The sequence below is a fragment of the Pseudophryne corroboree genome, chromosome 10 (assembly GCF_028390025.1).
Source record: "Pseudophryne corroboree isolate aPseCor3 chromosome 10, aPseCor3.hap2, whole genome shotgun sequence".
Classification (NCBI taxonomy): domain Eukaryota; kingdom Metazoa; phylum Chordata; class Amphibia; order Anura; family Myobatrachidae; genus Pseudophryne; species Pseudophryne corroboree.
This window is the reverse complement of record NC_086453.1, coordinates 193,352,707-193,371,042: the sequence shown is the minus strand read 5'-3', so window position 1 is coordinate 193,371,042 and position 18,336 is coordinate 193,352,707. Positions and strand designations below refer to the sequence as shown.

Sequence of the window (18,336 nt, the reverse complement as noted above, 5' to 3'; positions counted from 1 at the left end):
AGGGAAAATGTACACATCCACTGCCTCCGCCTGAGGGTCCCTGGACCTGGAACAATACCTCAGAAGTTTTCTGTTGAGGCGAGACGCCATCATGTCTTTATGGGGAACCCCCCATCGAACTGTTATCAGTGCGAAGACCTCCTGATGGAGGCTCCACTCTACTGGATGAAGGCCGTGTCTGCTGAGGAAGTCTGCCTTCCAGCTGTCCACTCCCGGAATGAATATTGCCGACAGAAAGCTTGTATCTTTTTCCGCCCAACAAAGAATTTTCGTGGCTTCTGCCGTTGCAGCTCTGCTTCTCGTGCCGCCTTGGCGGTTGATGTAAGACACTGCCGTGACATTGTCCGATTGGATCAGAACCGGCAGGTTCCGAAGAAGATGTTCCGTTTGTAGGAGGCCGTTGTAAATGGCTCTCAGTTCCAGAACGTTTATGTGAAGATGCGTTTCCGGACTTGACCATCTTCCTTGGAAGCTCACCCCCAGCGTGACTGCCCCCTAACCTCGGAGACTTGCATCCGTAGTTACCAGGAGCCAGTCCCGGATCCCGAACCGGCGTCCTGCAAGGAGGTGAGAGCTGTGGAGCCACCACAGAAGTGAGACACTGGTGTTGGGAGATAGAATTATCCTCCGGTGCATATGAAGGTGGGATCCGGACCATTTGTCCAACAGGTCCCACTGGAACACTCTGGCATGGAACCTCCCAAACTGGAGGACCTCGTATGCCGCCATCATTTTTCCCAGCAATTGAATGCATTGATGAATGGAGACCGTTTTCGGTTTTAGCAAGAGTTTTACCAGACTCTGAATTTCCCGAGCTTTCTCCATGGGGAGGAACAATCTCTGTTGGACCGTGTCCAGTATCCTGCCCAAAAACGCCAACCGGGTTGTCGGGATTAACTGTGATTTCGGCAAGTTCAGGAGCCAGCCGTGCTGTTGTAGAATTGACAGGGATAGTGCAATGTCCTGCAACCATTTGTCCTTGGACCTCGCCTTTAACAGGAGATCGTCCAAGTACGGGATAATTGTAACCCCTTGCTTGCGCAGGAGAACCATCATTTCTACCATTACTTTGGTGAAAATCCTCGGAGCCGTGGAAAGACCAAACGGCAACGTCTGAAACTGGTAGTGCGTATCCTGGATAGCAAACCTCAGGAAACTTTGAGGAGGATAAATGGGGACATGAAGGTAGGCGTCCTTGATGTCCAATGAGACCATGAATTCCCCCTCCTCCAGACTGGAGATCACCGCTTTGAGAGACTCCATCTTGAATTTGAATTTCACCAGGAAGAAATTAAGAGATTTCAGGTTGAGGATTGGTCTTACCGAGCCATCCGGCTTCGGCACCACAAACAGGCTTGAATAAAACCCCTGCCCCTGCTGTGCCAGGGGTACCGGGACCACAACCTGATTTTGACACAAGTTTTGTACTGCACCGCAGACCAGAGCCCTGTCCGGAAGCGAAGCTAGTATGGCTGATCTGAAAAAATGGTGAAGGGGAACGTCTTGAAACTCCAGTTTGTACCCTTGGGACACAATACTCAATACCCAAGGGTCTAGACCCGAGCGAACCCAGACCTGACTGAAAAGCTTTAGGCGTGCCCCCACCGGTGCGGGCCCCTGTAAGGGAGACCTGGCGTCATGCGGAGGATTTGGCAGAGGCCAGGGAGGACTTCTGCTCCTGGGAACCGGAGGATGCGGGTACCCTCTTGCCTCTTCCTCTACCTCTGGTAGCCAGGAAGAAGTTTCCTCGGCCTCTTCTATACTTGTTGGGCCTAAAGGACTGCATTTGATAATGTGGCGGTTTCTTCTGTTGCGTAGGAACAGAAGGTAAAAAGGTAGATTTACCCGCGGTAGCTGCTGATACTAAATCAGTAAGACCGTCACCGAAAAGTTCACCTCCCTTAAAAGGAAGAGACTCCATATTTCTCTTGGAATCAGCATTAGCATTCCACTGGTGAGTCCAGAGCGCTCGCCTAGCCGCAACAGACATAGCAATCGCCTTAGCACCTAGCAGGCCAGCATCCCTTGCAGCCCCTTTCAAGTATGCAGCTGCATCTCTGATATAACCAAGCGTTACATGGATGTTATCTCTATCCAGAGTATCCCAATCAGAAGACAAAGTGTCTGCCCACTTTTCAATAGCACTACTGACCCACGCAGACGCAATAAGAGGCCTGAGCAGCGTCCCTATAGTAGTGAAAATAGCCTTTAGGGTAGCCTCCTGCTTATGGTCTGCTGGCTCATTAAGGGCCGTCGATTGGGCTGCAGGGAGGGCTACCTGTTTTGACAAACGCGCCAGGGCTTTGTCTACTGTGGGGGGGGATTTTCCCACGTATCCCTATCAGACTCGGGAAAGGGGTATGCCACCCTGATCCTTTTATGAATCAGACATTTTTTTATCAGGGCTGTTCATAATGCTATCAAAGAGAGTGTTCAGTTCGAAAGAAGGAGGAAAGGTAACCGAGCGCTTCTTTTCCTTGTAAATAAGGACCCTGGTTTCAGGTGTAATAGGGTCCTCATTAATATTCAAGATATCTTTGACAGCAACAATCATATACTGAATACTCTTAGCCAATTTAGGGTCCAACCTAGAATCAGCATAATCGACATCGGCCTCCGAGTCCGTGTCGGTACCCATGTCAACTAACTGGTCAAAACTACGCTTGTGCGACCCCGCAGGGTCTTGCATTTGTAATAAAGCATTCTCCATTGATCTTTTCCACACCTGGGATTGAGATTCAGACTGATCAAATTTTTTATTTAATGACGTGGCACTAGCATGCAAGGCATTCAATGTAGTTAACCAATCTGCAGTCGGCGGTGCCGACAGGGCCACCCCCAAAACATTCGGTGTCCCTGATAAATTATCCCCCGAAGAAGGATAATCTGCCTCCGACATGTCGACTACCCAGAGACAGCACACACACCAAGCCTGTGAGGGAACACAAAGGGAAATAGCCAGCTCACACCCCAGCGCCAAATAAGCAGGTCTGACCACACTAATAATTGTCCCAGAGCTGCTGCGCTTTACTTATAATAAATAAATATGCCCCCCCCCCCCCTTCTGTTTTGAGCCCCCTGGTACTTGCTGTGGGTGAGGAAGGACCAGCGACTTCACTGAGGAGGAAAATGGCGCCAGTGAGCAGTGAGGAAGAAGCCCCGCCCCCAACATGGCTGCTTCGTCCCGCTTAATTTTATATATTTATCCTGGCGGAGGTATTGCGGACAGTGCCTGGACACTGAATATCATTGCCAGCCAGTTTATAGAGGTAACAAGCTCCCCAGGGCGCCCCCCCCCCCCCCCCCCTCCCCCTCCCCCCCCCCTCGTCCGGGCACATTTCTAAAACTGAGTCTGGGGAGGGATATAGAGGGAGGAGCCAGGTCACGCCCCTTTGAAAGTCTTAAAGTGCCCATGTCTCCTGCGGATCCCGTCTATACCCCATGGTCTTTTGAGAGTGCCCAATATCCTCTAGGACGAAATAGAAATGTGCATTCAATCCTTCGATTTCTCTCACAGATGTGGTCGAAATCAAAGGATAGCACCGATTATCTTATAAGTGTATGGGCCCCATGAGGCTGCCCCAACTATTTATCTGAATCTGAAGAAATCAGGTGCACATCAGAGTGTTTTTTTTACTTCAGATGTATCTGATCAGATTCATCTGAAGCGTCACTTGACAGGCATCTCCCTGGCCACTACCGCCCACCACAGAACGAGGCAGCAGCAGCATCAGATCAATCGCAAGTAGCATGTGTACATCAGATATATCTGATGCGATCTGTCGGCACATGATAGATTGCATCAGATATATCTGAAGTGAATGTAGTGAAAATTAAAGCCAGGGTCCGATCCGATTTCCGGGACGCTCCTGGGAGAGTTCAAGAGAAATCTGATGTGATCTGCAGTTCAGACAAGTCTGAGTAGTGGATGGCCACCTTAAGGTTGTACCTGAGCTCTATTAACTGAGGCTTTACATGGTTTCCACCACAATCATTGCTCTCAGGTTACCATGTGAACGTTGATTTAATTATAAGGGGGAGATCCAACTGCATAAATATATACTGTACTTATTACAGGTAACAACATTGCAAGTTTCCTTGCATACATCTATGGAATACAAGGAGAAATGTGATGTTGGTGGAAGCAATGTCCCTTTCTAGAGCAGCACATAGCATTTCATTTAAACAGCTTCTAATGGGCCCTACACATTGTGCGATCCGCCGCCGAGCTGCCCAACGGTGGATACAACCGACGGGCGACCCGGCGGCGGTGGGGAAGTGATGGGGGGAGTGAGGTTTCTTCACTCCCCCCGTCACCCGGCTCCATAGCAGTGCAGGCAAATATGGACGATATCGTCCATATTGGCCTGCATGCACAAGCGACGGGGCACCAGCGATGAACGAGCGCGGGGTCGCGCATCGTTCATCGCTGGTGCCTCCACACTGAAAGATATGAACGGTATCTCGTTCATTAATGAACGAGATCATTCATATTTTGGAGTATTATCGCCCAGTGTCCACCCGTAGGGTCCATAAGTGTTGTCTGAAGATTCCAAATAAATTTCTAGTAATTATGGACAAACTATCACCTTGCAGACTGAGAAACTCAATCTCTTTTTCTTTGTGCAGTTGGGTCAATTTCTGGTTGTGCATCTCTATGGTTTTGCGATGTTCCAGTTGTAAATTACTCTGTTCGACTTGTAGGTCAGACAACTGCTTCCTAATGTCGTCATTCTGGTTCTAGGTGATGAAAGACCAGTATTAAGAAACAAAAAATGCACATACAAAACACCAACAGACACAAAAACATAGTACAGGTTGAGTATCCCTTATCCAAAATCCCAAATTTTTGGGTCCCCTACTGAGATAATGACATATATTGTATATATTATGTGTATATATAGATATATTATATAATATGTATGTATATGTGTCATTATTTCAGTAGGGGAACCAAAAATTTAGGATTTTGAATTTTGGATAAGGGATACTCAACCTGTATAAGTAATGTTTTAGACAACGATATTATATTAATAAAATGAAAATAAAAACAGAATACACTAACATATTCATGCTCAAGATACCTGCCAGACAAAAAAAAAAAAAAAAACTAGAATCTGTACTTTACATGTTGAAACAATACAAGCAAATTTCACTGTATGGCTTACTATGGTGGAGATGTACTAAGCAGTGAAAACAGTGGAGAAGTAAGCCAGTAGAGAAGTTGCCCATGGCAACCAATCAATTGCTCTGTATAATTTTATAGTATGCAAATTACAAATGTTACTTCAATTCTGATTGATTGCCATGGGCAACTACTCCAGTCTCTTCACAGCTTAGTAAATATCCCCCTCAATCAGATGCAAGTAATTTCTTCCGTATTGTGAGTCTAGATCATATTTGTTATTAATTATGGTTCTAACTTTATTGAAAGAAAACTTCGATGGTCATTTTACATAAACCTTGCTGAAGGAACCTTCACCCTGCACCTACCCCCACCCCCTCTGTCTCCACTGACTCCCAAACTATTATGTAAGTATTATTTTATATAGAGGCCTAATATGTAAAAATTGTCAAAACCAGAAAGAAAATATGTAGTTATCGTAGACTTACCGTCAATAACTCTATTTCTCCGAAGTCCACAATATCCAGAGAATAACATTGGGATATGAGGTAGTGTTAGCGGAATGGCACCAATCGGTCAAAAGCTTTTGGCCTCCCAGAATGTAACGGGCCAGTCTCCTATATCCCCGCCTCCTGGCTCAGGCAATTCAGTTATTTTCCAAAGCTCAAGGCAGGAGCATCATTGAGAGCCCTAATTAGGCGAGAAAAACATACATACACTCTTCCATACAAGAAGGAAGAGGTTAGTAAGTATAAGGATCCTCAAATCAGGTGAGTCAGGGTGGGATCCAGATGGATACTGTAGACTTTGGAGAAATAAAGTTATCGACGGTAAGTCTACCATAACTACATATTTCTCCTGAGGGTCCACAGCTTATCCACAGGATAACATTAGGATGTCCCAAAGCAATATTAGTGCAGGGGACTCTCCTGATTGGACAGGAGAATCCTTTGCCCAAATGCAGCGTCCTGAGAAGCAAAGATATCAAAGGAATAATGTCTAATGAATGTGTTAATGGAAGACCATGTGGCTGCCTTTCATATCTGTTCAGCTGAAGCAGCACATCGTGCTGCCCATGAAAAACCTACCTTACGAGTAGAGTGAGCAGAGACATTAGCCAGAATAGGGAGATCAGCTTGAGAATATGCAACTGAAATAGTCATCCAAAACCACCTCGCCAATGTCTGGTTGTCAGTAGGCCATCCTCTCTTGTGAAATCCATAGAGAACGAAGAGATTGTCTGTCTTTCTGATGGCACTGGTATGATCAACGTACATCCTTAAAGCCCGGACTACGTCCAATGATGCATATCCCACAGAAAGGTCCGGCCCTTGGAAAGCCGGAACTACAATTTCTTCGTTAGGATGGAAATTGGAGACCACCTTAAGAAGGTATCCAGATTTGGTTCTGAGAACTGCTCTATCTGGATAAAAAATAAAAAAAGGAGGGCAACATAACGGCCCTAAATCTGAGACTCTTCTAGCTGAAGCAATAGCCAGTAGAAAGAGAACCTTAGCTGTCAACCATTTAAGATCCACTTGACTCAGTGGTTCAAATGGGGCAACTTGAAGCGCCTTTAGGACTAAATTTATATCCCAAGGAGCTGTAGGAGGAACAAAAGGAGGTTGGATGTGAAGCATTCCTTGGAAAAAAGTGCGAACATTATGTAGGTTAGCAATTTTCTTTTGAAAACATACAGTCAATGCCGACACCTGAACTCTAAAGGAAGCCACCCGTAGACCTTTATCCATTCCTGCCTGAAGGAATGCTATGATTCTGAAAACTCTGAAAGACCTAGCTACAAGCTTCCTGGCACTGCACCACTGAATATAAGCATGCCATATTTGGTAATAAATGCGAGCAGAGGATGGTTTCCTTGCTCTAAGCATTGTTTGAATTACCTGTTGTGAAAATCCTTTTGCTTTCAGGGTGTAAGTCTCAAGAGCCACAACGTCAAAGACAGCCGATCCAGGTGCTTGTAATAACAAGGACCCTGAGACAGTAGATCTGGATGTTGAAAGAGTAGAAACGGAGTATCCACTGACAGCCTCTGAAGATCTGTGTACCAATGTCTTCTGGGCCATGCCGGAGCTATTAGTATCACGGCACCCTTTCCTTGTTTGAGTTTTCGCATCACCCTGGGCAACAGGGAGATTGGTGTAAACACATAGGCCAGATGAAAGTCCCATCTCACTGACAGAGCATCCACGAAGGTCGCTTTGGGTTCCTTTGTCCTTGAAAAAAACCTCTTTATATCGGGCGCTAATAGTATTTTCTGTTAAAAAACATTTTGAATATAGTAAAACTCAGCTGCAAAAAGTTAATGACCTGGGGTTCACAGGTCAAATAAATTACACTGGACCACCCAAGTGCAATTAACCACAAAACTCCAATTTGAAAAAACTCTTGCGCTATAGTTATATAATTACAAGATATGGCTGACAAGAATGACAAACTCCTGATAAATTCAAAATATATTTACTATTGTATAAATTAACATATAATAAAACAAGACCGGTCTTTAAAACATCAAAAAATAATAACAAATATGTATACTTTCTAATACATGGAGGTGGACTTAAGCATACTCTGTGCACAGACGTGTAAAAAAACAAGCTCTATAGCTATATGGCTTAATGAGGTCAAAGAATGTTTTGAATCAAGTGTGGCTGCTGGTAAGACCCATATATTAATTGTTCCCAATGGATAGTCACTTTGTATCAAAGATCTTTATGATGTGAAGATCCAACATGTAACAATAGAATGGATATGAGCTTTTTGTAACCGGAAACTTTACGCGAGATGTGAGCAAGTGGTATCAGCACAAATGCATCCCGACGACCACCGCAGTGGCTTGGAGCTGCGGGAAATAAAGGCACCTGCAATGGCGCCCGCTGTGATTTAACCTGCTCAGTCGCGATGCTCCACGAGTATCCACCTCTACGTGCCGTTTGCAGGCACCGGTCAGAGGCTCCTCTTTGTATGAAAACAAATTCCAGGCAGAAGAATGCTGCAGCCAGTTCGTGATATGGGTCTAACTTCAGCTGGGGTCCAACAGAATCAACTTCGGACGCGTTTCGCTCCTCCCACAGGGGCTTCCTCAAAGAATCAGTGAAAGTGACTATCCATTGGGAACAATTAATATATGGGTCTTACCAGCAGCCACACTTGATTCAAAACATTCTTTGACCTCATTAAGCCATATAGCTATAGAGCTTGTTTTTTTACACGTCTGTGCACAGAGTATGCTTAAGTCCACCTCCATGTATTAGAAAGTATACATATTTGTTATTATTTTTTGATGTTTTAAAGACCGTCCTTTGTCCTTGACCCATATGCGGGAACTTTGTTGTACTGACGAGAAGCCATGAGGCCTATCTCCGGAAGCCCCCACTTTTTTTTTTACCAGAATCTGGAAAACCTCTGGGTGTAAAGCCCATTCCTTTGCATGAATGGTGTGTAGACTGAGAAAATCCACTTCCCAGTTTAGTACTCCCGAAACTAACACTGCGGCCGGATGATGAAGTTCTACCCACCTTAACGTGCGGCTTACCTCCTTCATTGCTTTTTGTTGCATGTTCCTCACTGATTATTGTGGTACGCTAATGCCGTTGCATTGTCCAAGCAAATCTGCACTGGTTTTCCGTGAAGTATGTCCTTTGCCTGAGTACAGGCCATATATATGGCCCAAAGTTCCAACACATTTATTGGCAGGAAACGGTCTTCCTTGGTCCACTACCCCTGGAAGCAACACTTTCCTGACACTGCTCCCCAGCCCTGAAGACTGGCATTCATTGTCAGAATCTCCCACTCTGAGATCCAAAAGAGTCACCCTTTGTCCAGATGGGACGTCTGTAGCCACCAGGCTAACAACCTCCTTACTGCCAGAGGAAGGACCATAGTATGAGTTTTTATAGTCTGATTTAGACCATTCCATCTGGAAAGAATCAGACGTTGAAGGGGCCTCGAGTGGAATTGAGCATATTACACCATGAGGTACGTTGACACCATAGATCCAATCCCTCGCATTGCTGCATGAATGGATAAACTTCAACTGTGTAGTAGCTCCTGAATCCTTGACTGTATTGTGGATATTTTAATCAGTGGTAGAAAAACTCTGAAGCCTGGAATCCAATACAGCCCCCGGGTGCGTCATGCGTTGTGACGGAAGCAGGGATAACTTTGCCCAATTTATGAGCCAGCTGTGGCTTTGTAAACAGGCTATTGTCAACTGCAGATGGCCCTGGAGAGTTTCCTGGGAATGAGCCAGGATTAACAGGTTGTCCAGGTATGGGAAAATTCTTATCCCCTGATGACGGAGATAAGCCGCCATCACCATCATAATTTTGGTGAACACTCTTGGAGCTGTAGCCAGTACAAATGGTAGGGCCTGAAACTGAAAAGGTTGCCGGAGGATACCATACCCGAGATAGCACTGATGGGATGGGACTATAGGTACATGCAGGTAAGCATCCTGGATATCTTGGTATACCATAAAATCCCTCGGCTCCATGGCCAAGATAATGGAACGTAAAGTTTCCACATGAAAACGAGGCAACCAAATGTATTTGTTCAGAGCTTTGAGATTGAGAATGGGCCTGTATGACCCACTCGGTTTCTGTATTAGAAACAGGTGGGACAGAAACCTTGTCCCTGCTGAGCAGGAGGGAATGGTACAATCATCCCTGATTGTAGCAACTTCTGAAATGCCCCCTATAAAGCCCTGGCCTTCATTTCCACAGAAGACGGGCTGGTACAAAAAAATCTTTGCGGAGGGTGTTTATTGAAGGCAAACGCATAACCGTGAGATACCGCTTCTTGCACCCAAGCATCTGTAGTGGACTGCTGCCAGGTCTGTGCAAACAGTAGAAGTCGGCGTCCCACCCTGGGATCCCCCAGGTGGAGGCCCATGCCATCAGGCTTATAGCTTACCTTCTGGTTTGGAAGCAGGCCTACTGGTAGCCAAATGCTTTTCAGTCTTTCCAGACATATCTGATTGGGACTGTTTGCCGTAACCCTTTCCTTACACTTTTCCTTGGGTCCAAATGGACCAAAAAGCTGGAAAATTAGGTTTAGACTTGTAAGTAGAAGGAAACGTCACTTTCTTAGAGTCTGCTTCTGACTCCAGAATATTGTTTAACTCTTTAACAAAAAGAATATCTCCAGCAAAAGGCAAAGACTCTAGTACCTTTTTAGACTCTGAGTCAGCCTTCCATGTATGTAGCCAGACAGCTCTGCGTGCTGCTACTGCTGAGGCTGATGCCTAAAATGCTGCTATACCCACATCCAAGGCTGCGCCTTCAATAAAGACAGCTGCTTGTTTAATATGTGCAATATGGGACTTCTGTTCTCGAAAGGTCATCTTCCAATGCATCAGCCCAGACCGCCCCTGCTTTCGCCATCGAGGTTGAAGTCATTGCTGGCCACACAACGGCTCCTGATAAGGAAAAAAAACAAACTGTTTTTAGAAAACCATCTATCTTTCTATCCATTACATCATTTAATGATGTTGAAGGCAGAGGTAATGTAGATTTACGCACCAACCGAATGACATGCGTATCTACCTTGGGAGCAACCTCCCTTTTCACACAATCCCCAGCTTGAAGAGAATAAAGAGAATTCCACTTTTTCAGAATTCTGAAGTTTTTACTGGGTGTAACCCAATCCTCTTGCATGATTTCAGTCAGCTGCTCTGACTCTGGAAATTCAGTTTTGACTGTTTCGGGACATTTAAACACAGGTGCCTTGGATTTTAACACAGGTTCTGCTGCCTCCTCTAAGGATAGAATTGCTTTCATAGCATTAATTAGCTCATATACATCTACTGAGCTGGGACCTTCATACTCGTCTCTGTATGCAGACTCAGAGTGCAAGGGACCGTCCTCATCCTCTGAAGTGTTCCCCTCTGAAACATGTGTAGACTGTGAAGATGCTGTTTCATGTCTGTGTGATTTACTTTCCACACGTCTTTCAGCCTGTTTTTGATGAAAGCAAGATTGGATAACCAAGGTTATAATCAGGCGCAGAAAGAGTTATTGTTCTAATGCTGCTGCTACACAAACAGGACTAGTCAGTCCTGTTGGAACTACAGAAAAAAACACACGATAAAAAGTAGCAGCGCTAGGAATTAAGAATACTAAGGTCAAAGGCAGATGGATTGAATGAAAGGCTCACATTTATTTAAAACAAACAGCTGCAGTACCTGCAGTGAAACACGTCAAGTGTTATTCCTGGTCACTTACCTAAAATTGGATGCTGAGCTCTTTGTGGCCGGACCAATACTAGACGTTTGAACAGCCTTGCAGATGCAATTTTTTGTGAACTGATTTGCTTCTTGGCGTCACTTCCAATGCCTATCTCACACTAATGACACCGCACTCTGGTGAAGACCCAGGACCCTGGATATAACAACTATACACTAGGAACTCCTTCAAGGGACTATGGTGGGCAGTACAGATGGTGTAATGGTTAGCATTACTGCCTCACAGCACTAAGGTCATGGGTTCGATTCCCACCATGGCCCTAACTGTGTGGAGTTTGTATATTCTCCCCTGTGCTTGCGTGGGTTTCCTCCGGGTACTCCGGTTTCCTCCCACAATCCAAAAATATACTGGTAGGTTAATTGGCTTCCAACAAAAATGAACCCTAGTATGAATGTGTATGTGTGTGATAGCTAGGGACTATAGATTGTAAGCTCCACTGGGGCAGGGACTGATGTGAATGGGCAAAATATTCTCTGTAAAGCGCTGCGGAATATGTGTGCGCTCTATAAATAACTGGTAATAAATAAATAAATAATTCCGAGTTGATCGCAGCCAGCAACTTTTTGCTGCTGGTGCGATCAACTAATCCCCGGTTATGGAGGAGTGTATTTTAGCTTAGCAGGGCGGGCCCGCAAATCGGCATCGCATCGGGATCGCAAGGGGACTTTCACCTTGCGATCTGCACTAACTTTTCTTACGATTTTGACTATATAGTCAAAATCGTAAGAAAAACTCTCACCGTGTGTACACACCATTAGTCAGAGCTGAAGCTACAGTACAGTAGCCACAGAACTGTGTAGTCTGATTTAGATTATGTGAACAAACTTGCAGAGAGCCGCTACTGAACACTAAATACACTTTAGAATACAACTTTAACTCCATCGGCATACTTTAGACGTACATACTTCCAAGTGCAGGCTTCAGGGACAGGGGCAATTACAATAGCACCCTCTTTAGCAAAGAGCACACAAGCACAGTGCTGAGAGAGCTGCTAAAAAAAAATAAAAAAATCAAGAGTCGCAAATAGATATAAAAACAGCTAAAGTACCAGATATACTGTGCAGAAAGTATAAACAAGTAGCATATTATGCATTATATCATATAAGTAATTTAACTACGTATATTTAAGAAGATCTTTGCAAATATCTGTATGTCCAACTCTGCCTATGTTGTACAACTCAGTCTGTATAACGGTGTGTGTTTTAAGGGGCTTCAGTTGAGAGAAATCATTTTCTGTATGTCCTAAATGTTAATATAAAGAACATTATGAAGCAAACCTGTTTTAATTCAGGTGCCCGATTCCTGCTTGATGCTATATTCTGACCGTTGCAGTTAAAAAAATAGGATTTTAATACCTACCGGTAAATCCTTTTCTCTTAGTCCGTAGAGGATGCTGGGGACACCAAAAGAGCCATGGGGTATAGACGGGATCCGCAGGAGACATGGGCACTTTAAGACTTTGAAAAAGGGGTGTGCACTGGCTCCTCCCTCTATGCCCCTCCTCTAGACTCCAGTTATACGAACTGTGCCCAGGGAGACGGACAAATTTCGAGGAAAGGATTTATTGTTAAACTAAGGTGATATTCATAGCAACACACACCGCAAACACACCGCCCAACGTGGCATTCAACAGAACCCAAGCCAACGGCATGAACTAATGTCAGCAACAGGCTGACTACAAACATAACACAACATGCGTGTAACCAGAATTAATAACTGCAGATACAGTACGCACTGGGACGGGCGCCCAGCATCCTCTATGGACTAAGAGAAAAGGATTTACCGGTAGGTATTAAAATCCTATTTTCTCATATGTCCTAGAGGATGCTGGGACACCAAAAGAACCATGGGGTTATACCAAAGCTCTAGAACTGGCGGGAGAGTGCGGATGACTCTGCAGCACCGATCGACCAAACTTGAGGTCGTCATCGGCCAGGATATCAAACTTGTAAATCTTCGCAAAAGTGTTCGAACCCAACCAAGTAGCAGCTCGGCAAAGTTGCAATGCAGAGACCCCTCGGGCAGCCGCCCAAGAAGAGCCCACCTTTCTAGTAGAATGGGCCTTCACCGAATCCGGTAATGGTAATCCGGCCGTGGAATGAGCATGCTGAATCGTGTTACAGATTCAGCGTGCAATGGCTTGTTTGGAAGCAGTACACCCAATAATGTTGGGAGCATACAGAACAAACAGAGCTTCGGTTTTCCTAACCCGAGCCGTTCTGGAGACATAGATTTTCATAGCTCTGACCACATCCAAAGATTTTGACTCAACGAAAGAGGCAGTAGCCACTGGCACCACAATAGGTTGGTTCATGTGGAAAGATGAAACCACCTTCGGCAGAAATTGTTGCCGAGTCTTCAACTCTGCTCCATCTTCATGAAAAATTAAATAAGGGCTCTTGTGAGACAAGGCCGCTAACTCAGACACCCGCCTTGCGGACACCAAAGCCAACAGGATGACCACTTTCCAAGTGAGAAACTTAAACTCCACCGTCTGTAAAGGCTCAAACCAATGAAATTGAAGGGACTGCAAAACCACGTTAAGATCCCATGGTGCCACAGGGGGCACAAATGGAGGTTGGATGTGTAACACACCCTTCACGAAAGTTTAAACTTCTGGAAGGGAGGCCAATTATTTTTGAAAGAAAACCGATAAGGCTGAAATTTGAACCTTAATTGAGCCCAACTTTAGGCCCGTCTCTACACCAGCTTGTAGAACATGGAGAAAACGTCCTAGCTGAAACTCTTCTGCAGGAGCCTTCTTGGATTCACACCAAGACACATACTTCCTCCAAATGCGGTGGTAATGTTTAGACATTCCCACACTTCTTCAGGCCAGGAAGGGAGTAATGACTTCACTGGGAATACCCTTCTGTGCTAAGATCTGGCATTTAACCGCCATGCCGTCAAACTCAGCCGAGGTAAGTCTTGGTATACGCACAGCCCCTGCTGTAACAGGTCCTCGCGTAGAGTAAGAGGCCAGGGATCTCCTATGAGTAATTCCTGAAGATCTGGATACCAAGCCCTCCTTGGCCAGTCTGGGGCAATGAGGATTGCTTGAACCTTTGTTCTTCTTATGATCCTTAGAACTTTTGCAATGAGAGGAAGTGGAGGGAACGCATACACCGAAGGAACACCCATGGTGTAACCAGTGCATCCACTGCTATTGCATGAGGGTCCCTGTACCTGGAACAATATCTCTGAAGCTTTTTGTTGAGGCGCAACGCCATCATGTCTATGTGAGAAATTCACCAACGACTTGTCACTTCTGTGAAGATCTATTGATGGAGGCTCCATTCTCCTGGATGGAGATCGTGTCTGCTGAGGAAGTCTGCTTCCCAGTTGTCCACTCCAGGAATGAAGATCGCTGACAGCGCTCTTGTATGCTTCTCTGCCCAGTGGAGAACTTTTGTGACTTCTGCCATTGCCACTCTGCTTTTGTTCCGCCCTGGCGGTTTATGTAGGTTACTGCTGTCACATTGTCGGATTGGATCAGCACGGGCAGATTGCGAAGAAGATGTTCCACCTGCACAAGGCCGTTGTAAATGGCCCTTAACTCCAGAACGTTTATGTGGAGACAAGTTTCCTGGCTTGACCATCTTCCTTGGAAGTTGACCCATTGCGTGACTGCCCCCCATCCTCGGAGACTTGCATCCGTGGTTATTAAGATCCAGTCCTGGATCCCGAACCTGCGCCCCTCCAGGAGGTGAGAGCTGTGCAGCCACCACAGGAGTGATATTCTGGTCTTTGAAGACAGGACTATCTTCAAGTGCATGTGCAGGTGGGATCCGGACCACTTGTCCAACAGGTCCCACTGAAATACTCTGGCATGGAATCTGCCAAACTGCATGGCCTCGTAGGTCGCCACCATCTTCCCCAGCAACCGAGTGCACTGATGGATTGACACTCTTGGTGGTTTCAGAATTTGTTTGACCAGGCTCTGAAGTTCCTGAGCCTTTTCCACCGGAAAAAAAATTCTCTGTAGTTCTGTGTCCAGTATCATCCCTAAAAATGACAACCTCGTTGCCGGAATCAACTGTGATTTTGGCAAGTTTAGGAGCCAACCGTGTTATAAAAGAACTGTCAGGGACAGGGCAACGTTTTTCACCAACTGGTCCCAGGATCTCGCCATTATCAGGAGATCGTCCAAGTACGGGATAATTGTGACTCCTTGCTTGCGAAGGAGAACCATAATTTCCCTCATTACTTTGGTGAAAATCCTCGGAGCCGTGGACAGACCAAACGGCAACGTCTGAAATTGGTAATGACAATCCTGAATTGCATACCTCAGGTAAGCCTGATGTGGAGGATAAATGGGAACATGTAAGTAGGCATCTTTTATGTCAACAGACACCATAAAATCCCCTTCCTCCAGACTGGAGATCACTGCTCGGAGAGACTCCATTTTGAATTTGAAATTTTTCAAGTAGAAATTGAGGGATTTCAGGTTCAGGATTGGCCTGACCGAGCTATCTGGCTTCGGAACCACAAATAGACTTGAATAAAAGCCTTCTCCCTGTTGTGACTGGGGAACCCTGACTATGACCTGATTTTGACACAACTTTTGTATGGTGTTGCAAATTACCTCCCTGTCCGGAAGAGAAACTGGCAAGGCTGATTTGAAAAATCGGTGAGGGGGGACGTCTTGAAACTCCAGTTTGTACCCTTGGGATATTATTTGTAAAACCCATGGGTCCAGGTCCGAACGAACCCAGAACTGACTGAAGAGTTTGAGACATGCCCCCACCGGTGCGGACTCCCGCAGAGGAGCCCCAGCGTCATGCGCTGGATTTGGCAGAAGTCGGGGAGGACTTCTGCTCCTGGGAACCCGCCACGGCTGGTGATCATTTCCCCTTTCCCCTTCCTCTAGCAGCAAGGAAGGAAGAACCTCGCCCTTTCTTGTATTTATTGGGCTGAAAGGACTGCATTTGATAGTGGTGTGTCTTCTTTTGTTGCGAAGGCACATAAGGCAAAAATGATGACTTACCTGCGGTAGCCGTAGACACCAAATCAGCGAGGCCGTCACCAAACAAGACACCACCTTTGTACGGTAAGGATTCCATATTTTTCTTAGAGTCCGTATCAGCATTCCACTGATGAATCCATAATGCTCGCCTAGCTGAGACTGCCATGGCATTGGCCTTTGATTCCAAAAGGCCAATATCCCTTGCAGCTTCCTTTAGGTAAACTGCCGCGTCCTTGATATAACCCAGCGTCAAGAGGATGTTATCCCTATCTAGGGAATCTATGTCAGATGACAAGTTATCTGCCCACTTTTCAATAGCACTACTCACCCATGCAGAGGCAATGACCGGTTTGAGTAGTGTACCTGTGGTCGTATAAATGGATTTTAACGTAGCCTCCTGCCTACGATCTGCAGGGTCCTTAAGGGCTGCTGTGTCAGGTGACGGAAGAGCCACCTTTTTAGACAACCGCGATAGTGCCTTGTCCACAATGGGGGGTGATTCCCACTTTTCCCTATCCCCACTGGGAAATGGATAAACTACCGGAATCCTTTTGGGAATCTGAAATCTTCTGTCTGGACTTTCCCAGACTTTATCAAATAAAGTATTCAGTTCATGAGAGGGAGGAAACGTTATTTAAGGTTTCTTTTCCTTATACATACAGACTAGGGAGGCCAATCCCAGGATCGGGATTGGCGGGATCCCGGGATTTAGGCCCAAAAATGCCGGGATTTGAATCCCGGGATTGGAGCTTCCAATCCCGGGATTCAAGGGATTACAGTGCGCATGTGCGGGAGGGTGGGTGTAAGTAATGACACTTACTATTAGGCGGGCGGCCGCGGCAGCCATGGACTCACTGAACGCAAGAGCACTTCAAATGTAGTGCCGGCCGCCAGCCAATCAGAGCTGGCGGCTTGGCAGCCAATCAGGGAAGCTGCCGCAGCAGCGGCAGCCAATCAGGAGCCACTGCTGCGACCGCTTCCCTGATTGGCCGCCGGTCCGCCAGCTCTGGTTGGCTGGCGGCCGGCGCTTCATTTGAAATGCTCCCGCGTTCAGTGAGTCCATGGCGGCCGCGGCCACCCGCCTAATAGTAAGTGTCATTACTTACACCCACCCTCCCTCTCGCGCCGCTACCAACCCTTCCGCGCCGCTACCTACATCCTCCCTCCCGCACCACTACCTACACCCACCCTCCCGCACTGCTACCTGCCCCCTCCCTACCTGCCGCACCGCTACCTACACCGTCACTACCTCCCGCACCACTACCTACACCCTCCCTACCTCCCGCACCACTACCTACACCCTCCCTCCAGCGCTGCTCCCTACAACCTTCACTGGTCCCTACTGCAATCCCGCTGCGCGGTACCTCAGGAAAATGCCGTCAATGAAGTCTTCTTTCTTCTTCTACTCACCTGACTTCTGGCTCTGTAAGGGGGGTGAAACCGGCTGTGGGAGCGAGCATCTGAGCGTACCCAGCGATCAAACCCTCAGGAGCTAATGGTGTCCTGTAGCCAGAAGCAGAGCCCTTGAACTCACTAGAAGTGGGTCATACTTCTCTCCCCTCAGTCCCATGAAGCAGGGAGGTTGTTGCCAGCAACCTCCCTGAACATAAAAAACCTAACAAAAAAGTATTTTCAGAGAAACTCAGTAGAGCTCCCCTGTAGTGCGTCCAGTCTCACTGGGCACAATTTTAAAACTGGAGTCTGGAGGAGGGTCATAGAGGGAGGAGCCAGTGCACACCCCTTTTTCAAAGTCTTAAAGTGCCCATGTCTCCTACGGATTCCGTCTATACCCCATGGTTCTTTTGGTGTCCCCAGCATCCTCTAGGACGTATGAGAAAAAAAATATTATTTTTTTTAATTAACTGCTATGATGTAGAATGATGTCACAGAATTTTATTTTATTTTTTTTACATAAAAATAAGAATTTACTTACCGATAATTCTATTTCTCATAGTCCGTAGTGGATGCTGGGAACTCCGTAA

General features: G+C 46.2%; 1 protein-coding gene across 4 annotated transcripts in view; it reads right to left on the bottom strand.

Annotated features, from left to right (window-relative positions):
• Positions 1-18,336, bottom strand: part of LOC134966338 (Golgi integral membrane protein 4-like) — a 504,615-nt gene that overhangs the window by 244,489 nt on the left and 241,790 nt on the right. For all 4 annotated transcript variants that reach the window (XM_063943009.1, XM_063943008.1, XM_063943006.1 and 1 more), the window contains exon 5: positions 4,590-4,740. In XM_063943009.1, coding sequence (XP_063799079.1) covers positions 4,590-4,740 — 151 coding nt within the window. The remainder of the gene's footprint in view (positions 1-4,589; positions 4,741-18,336) is intronic.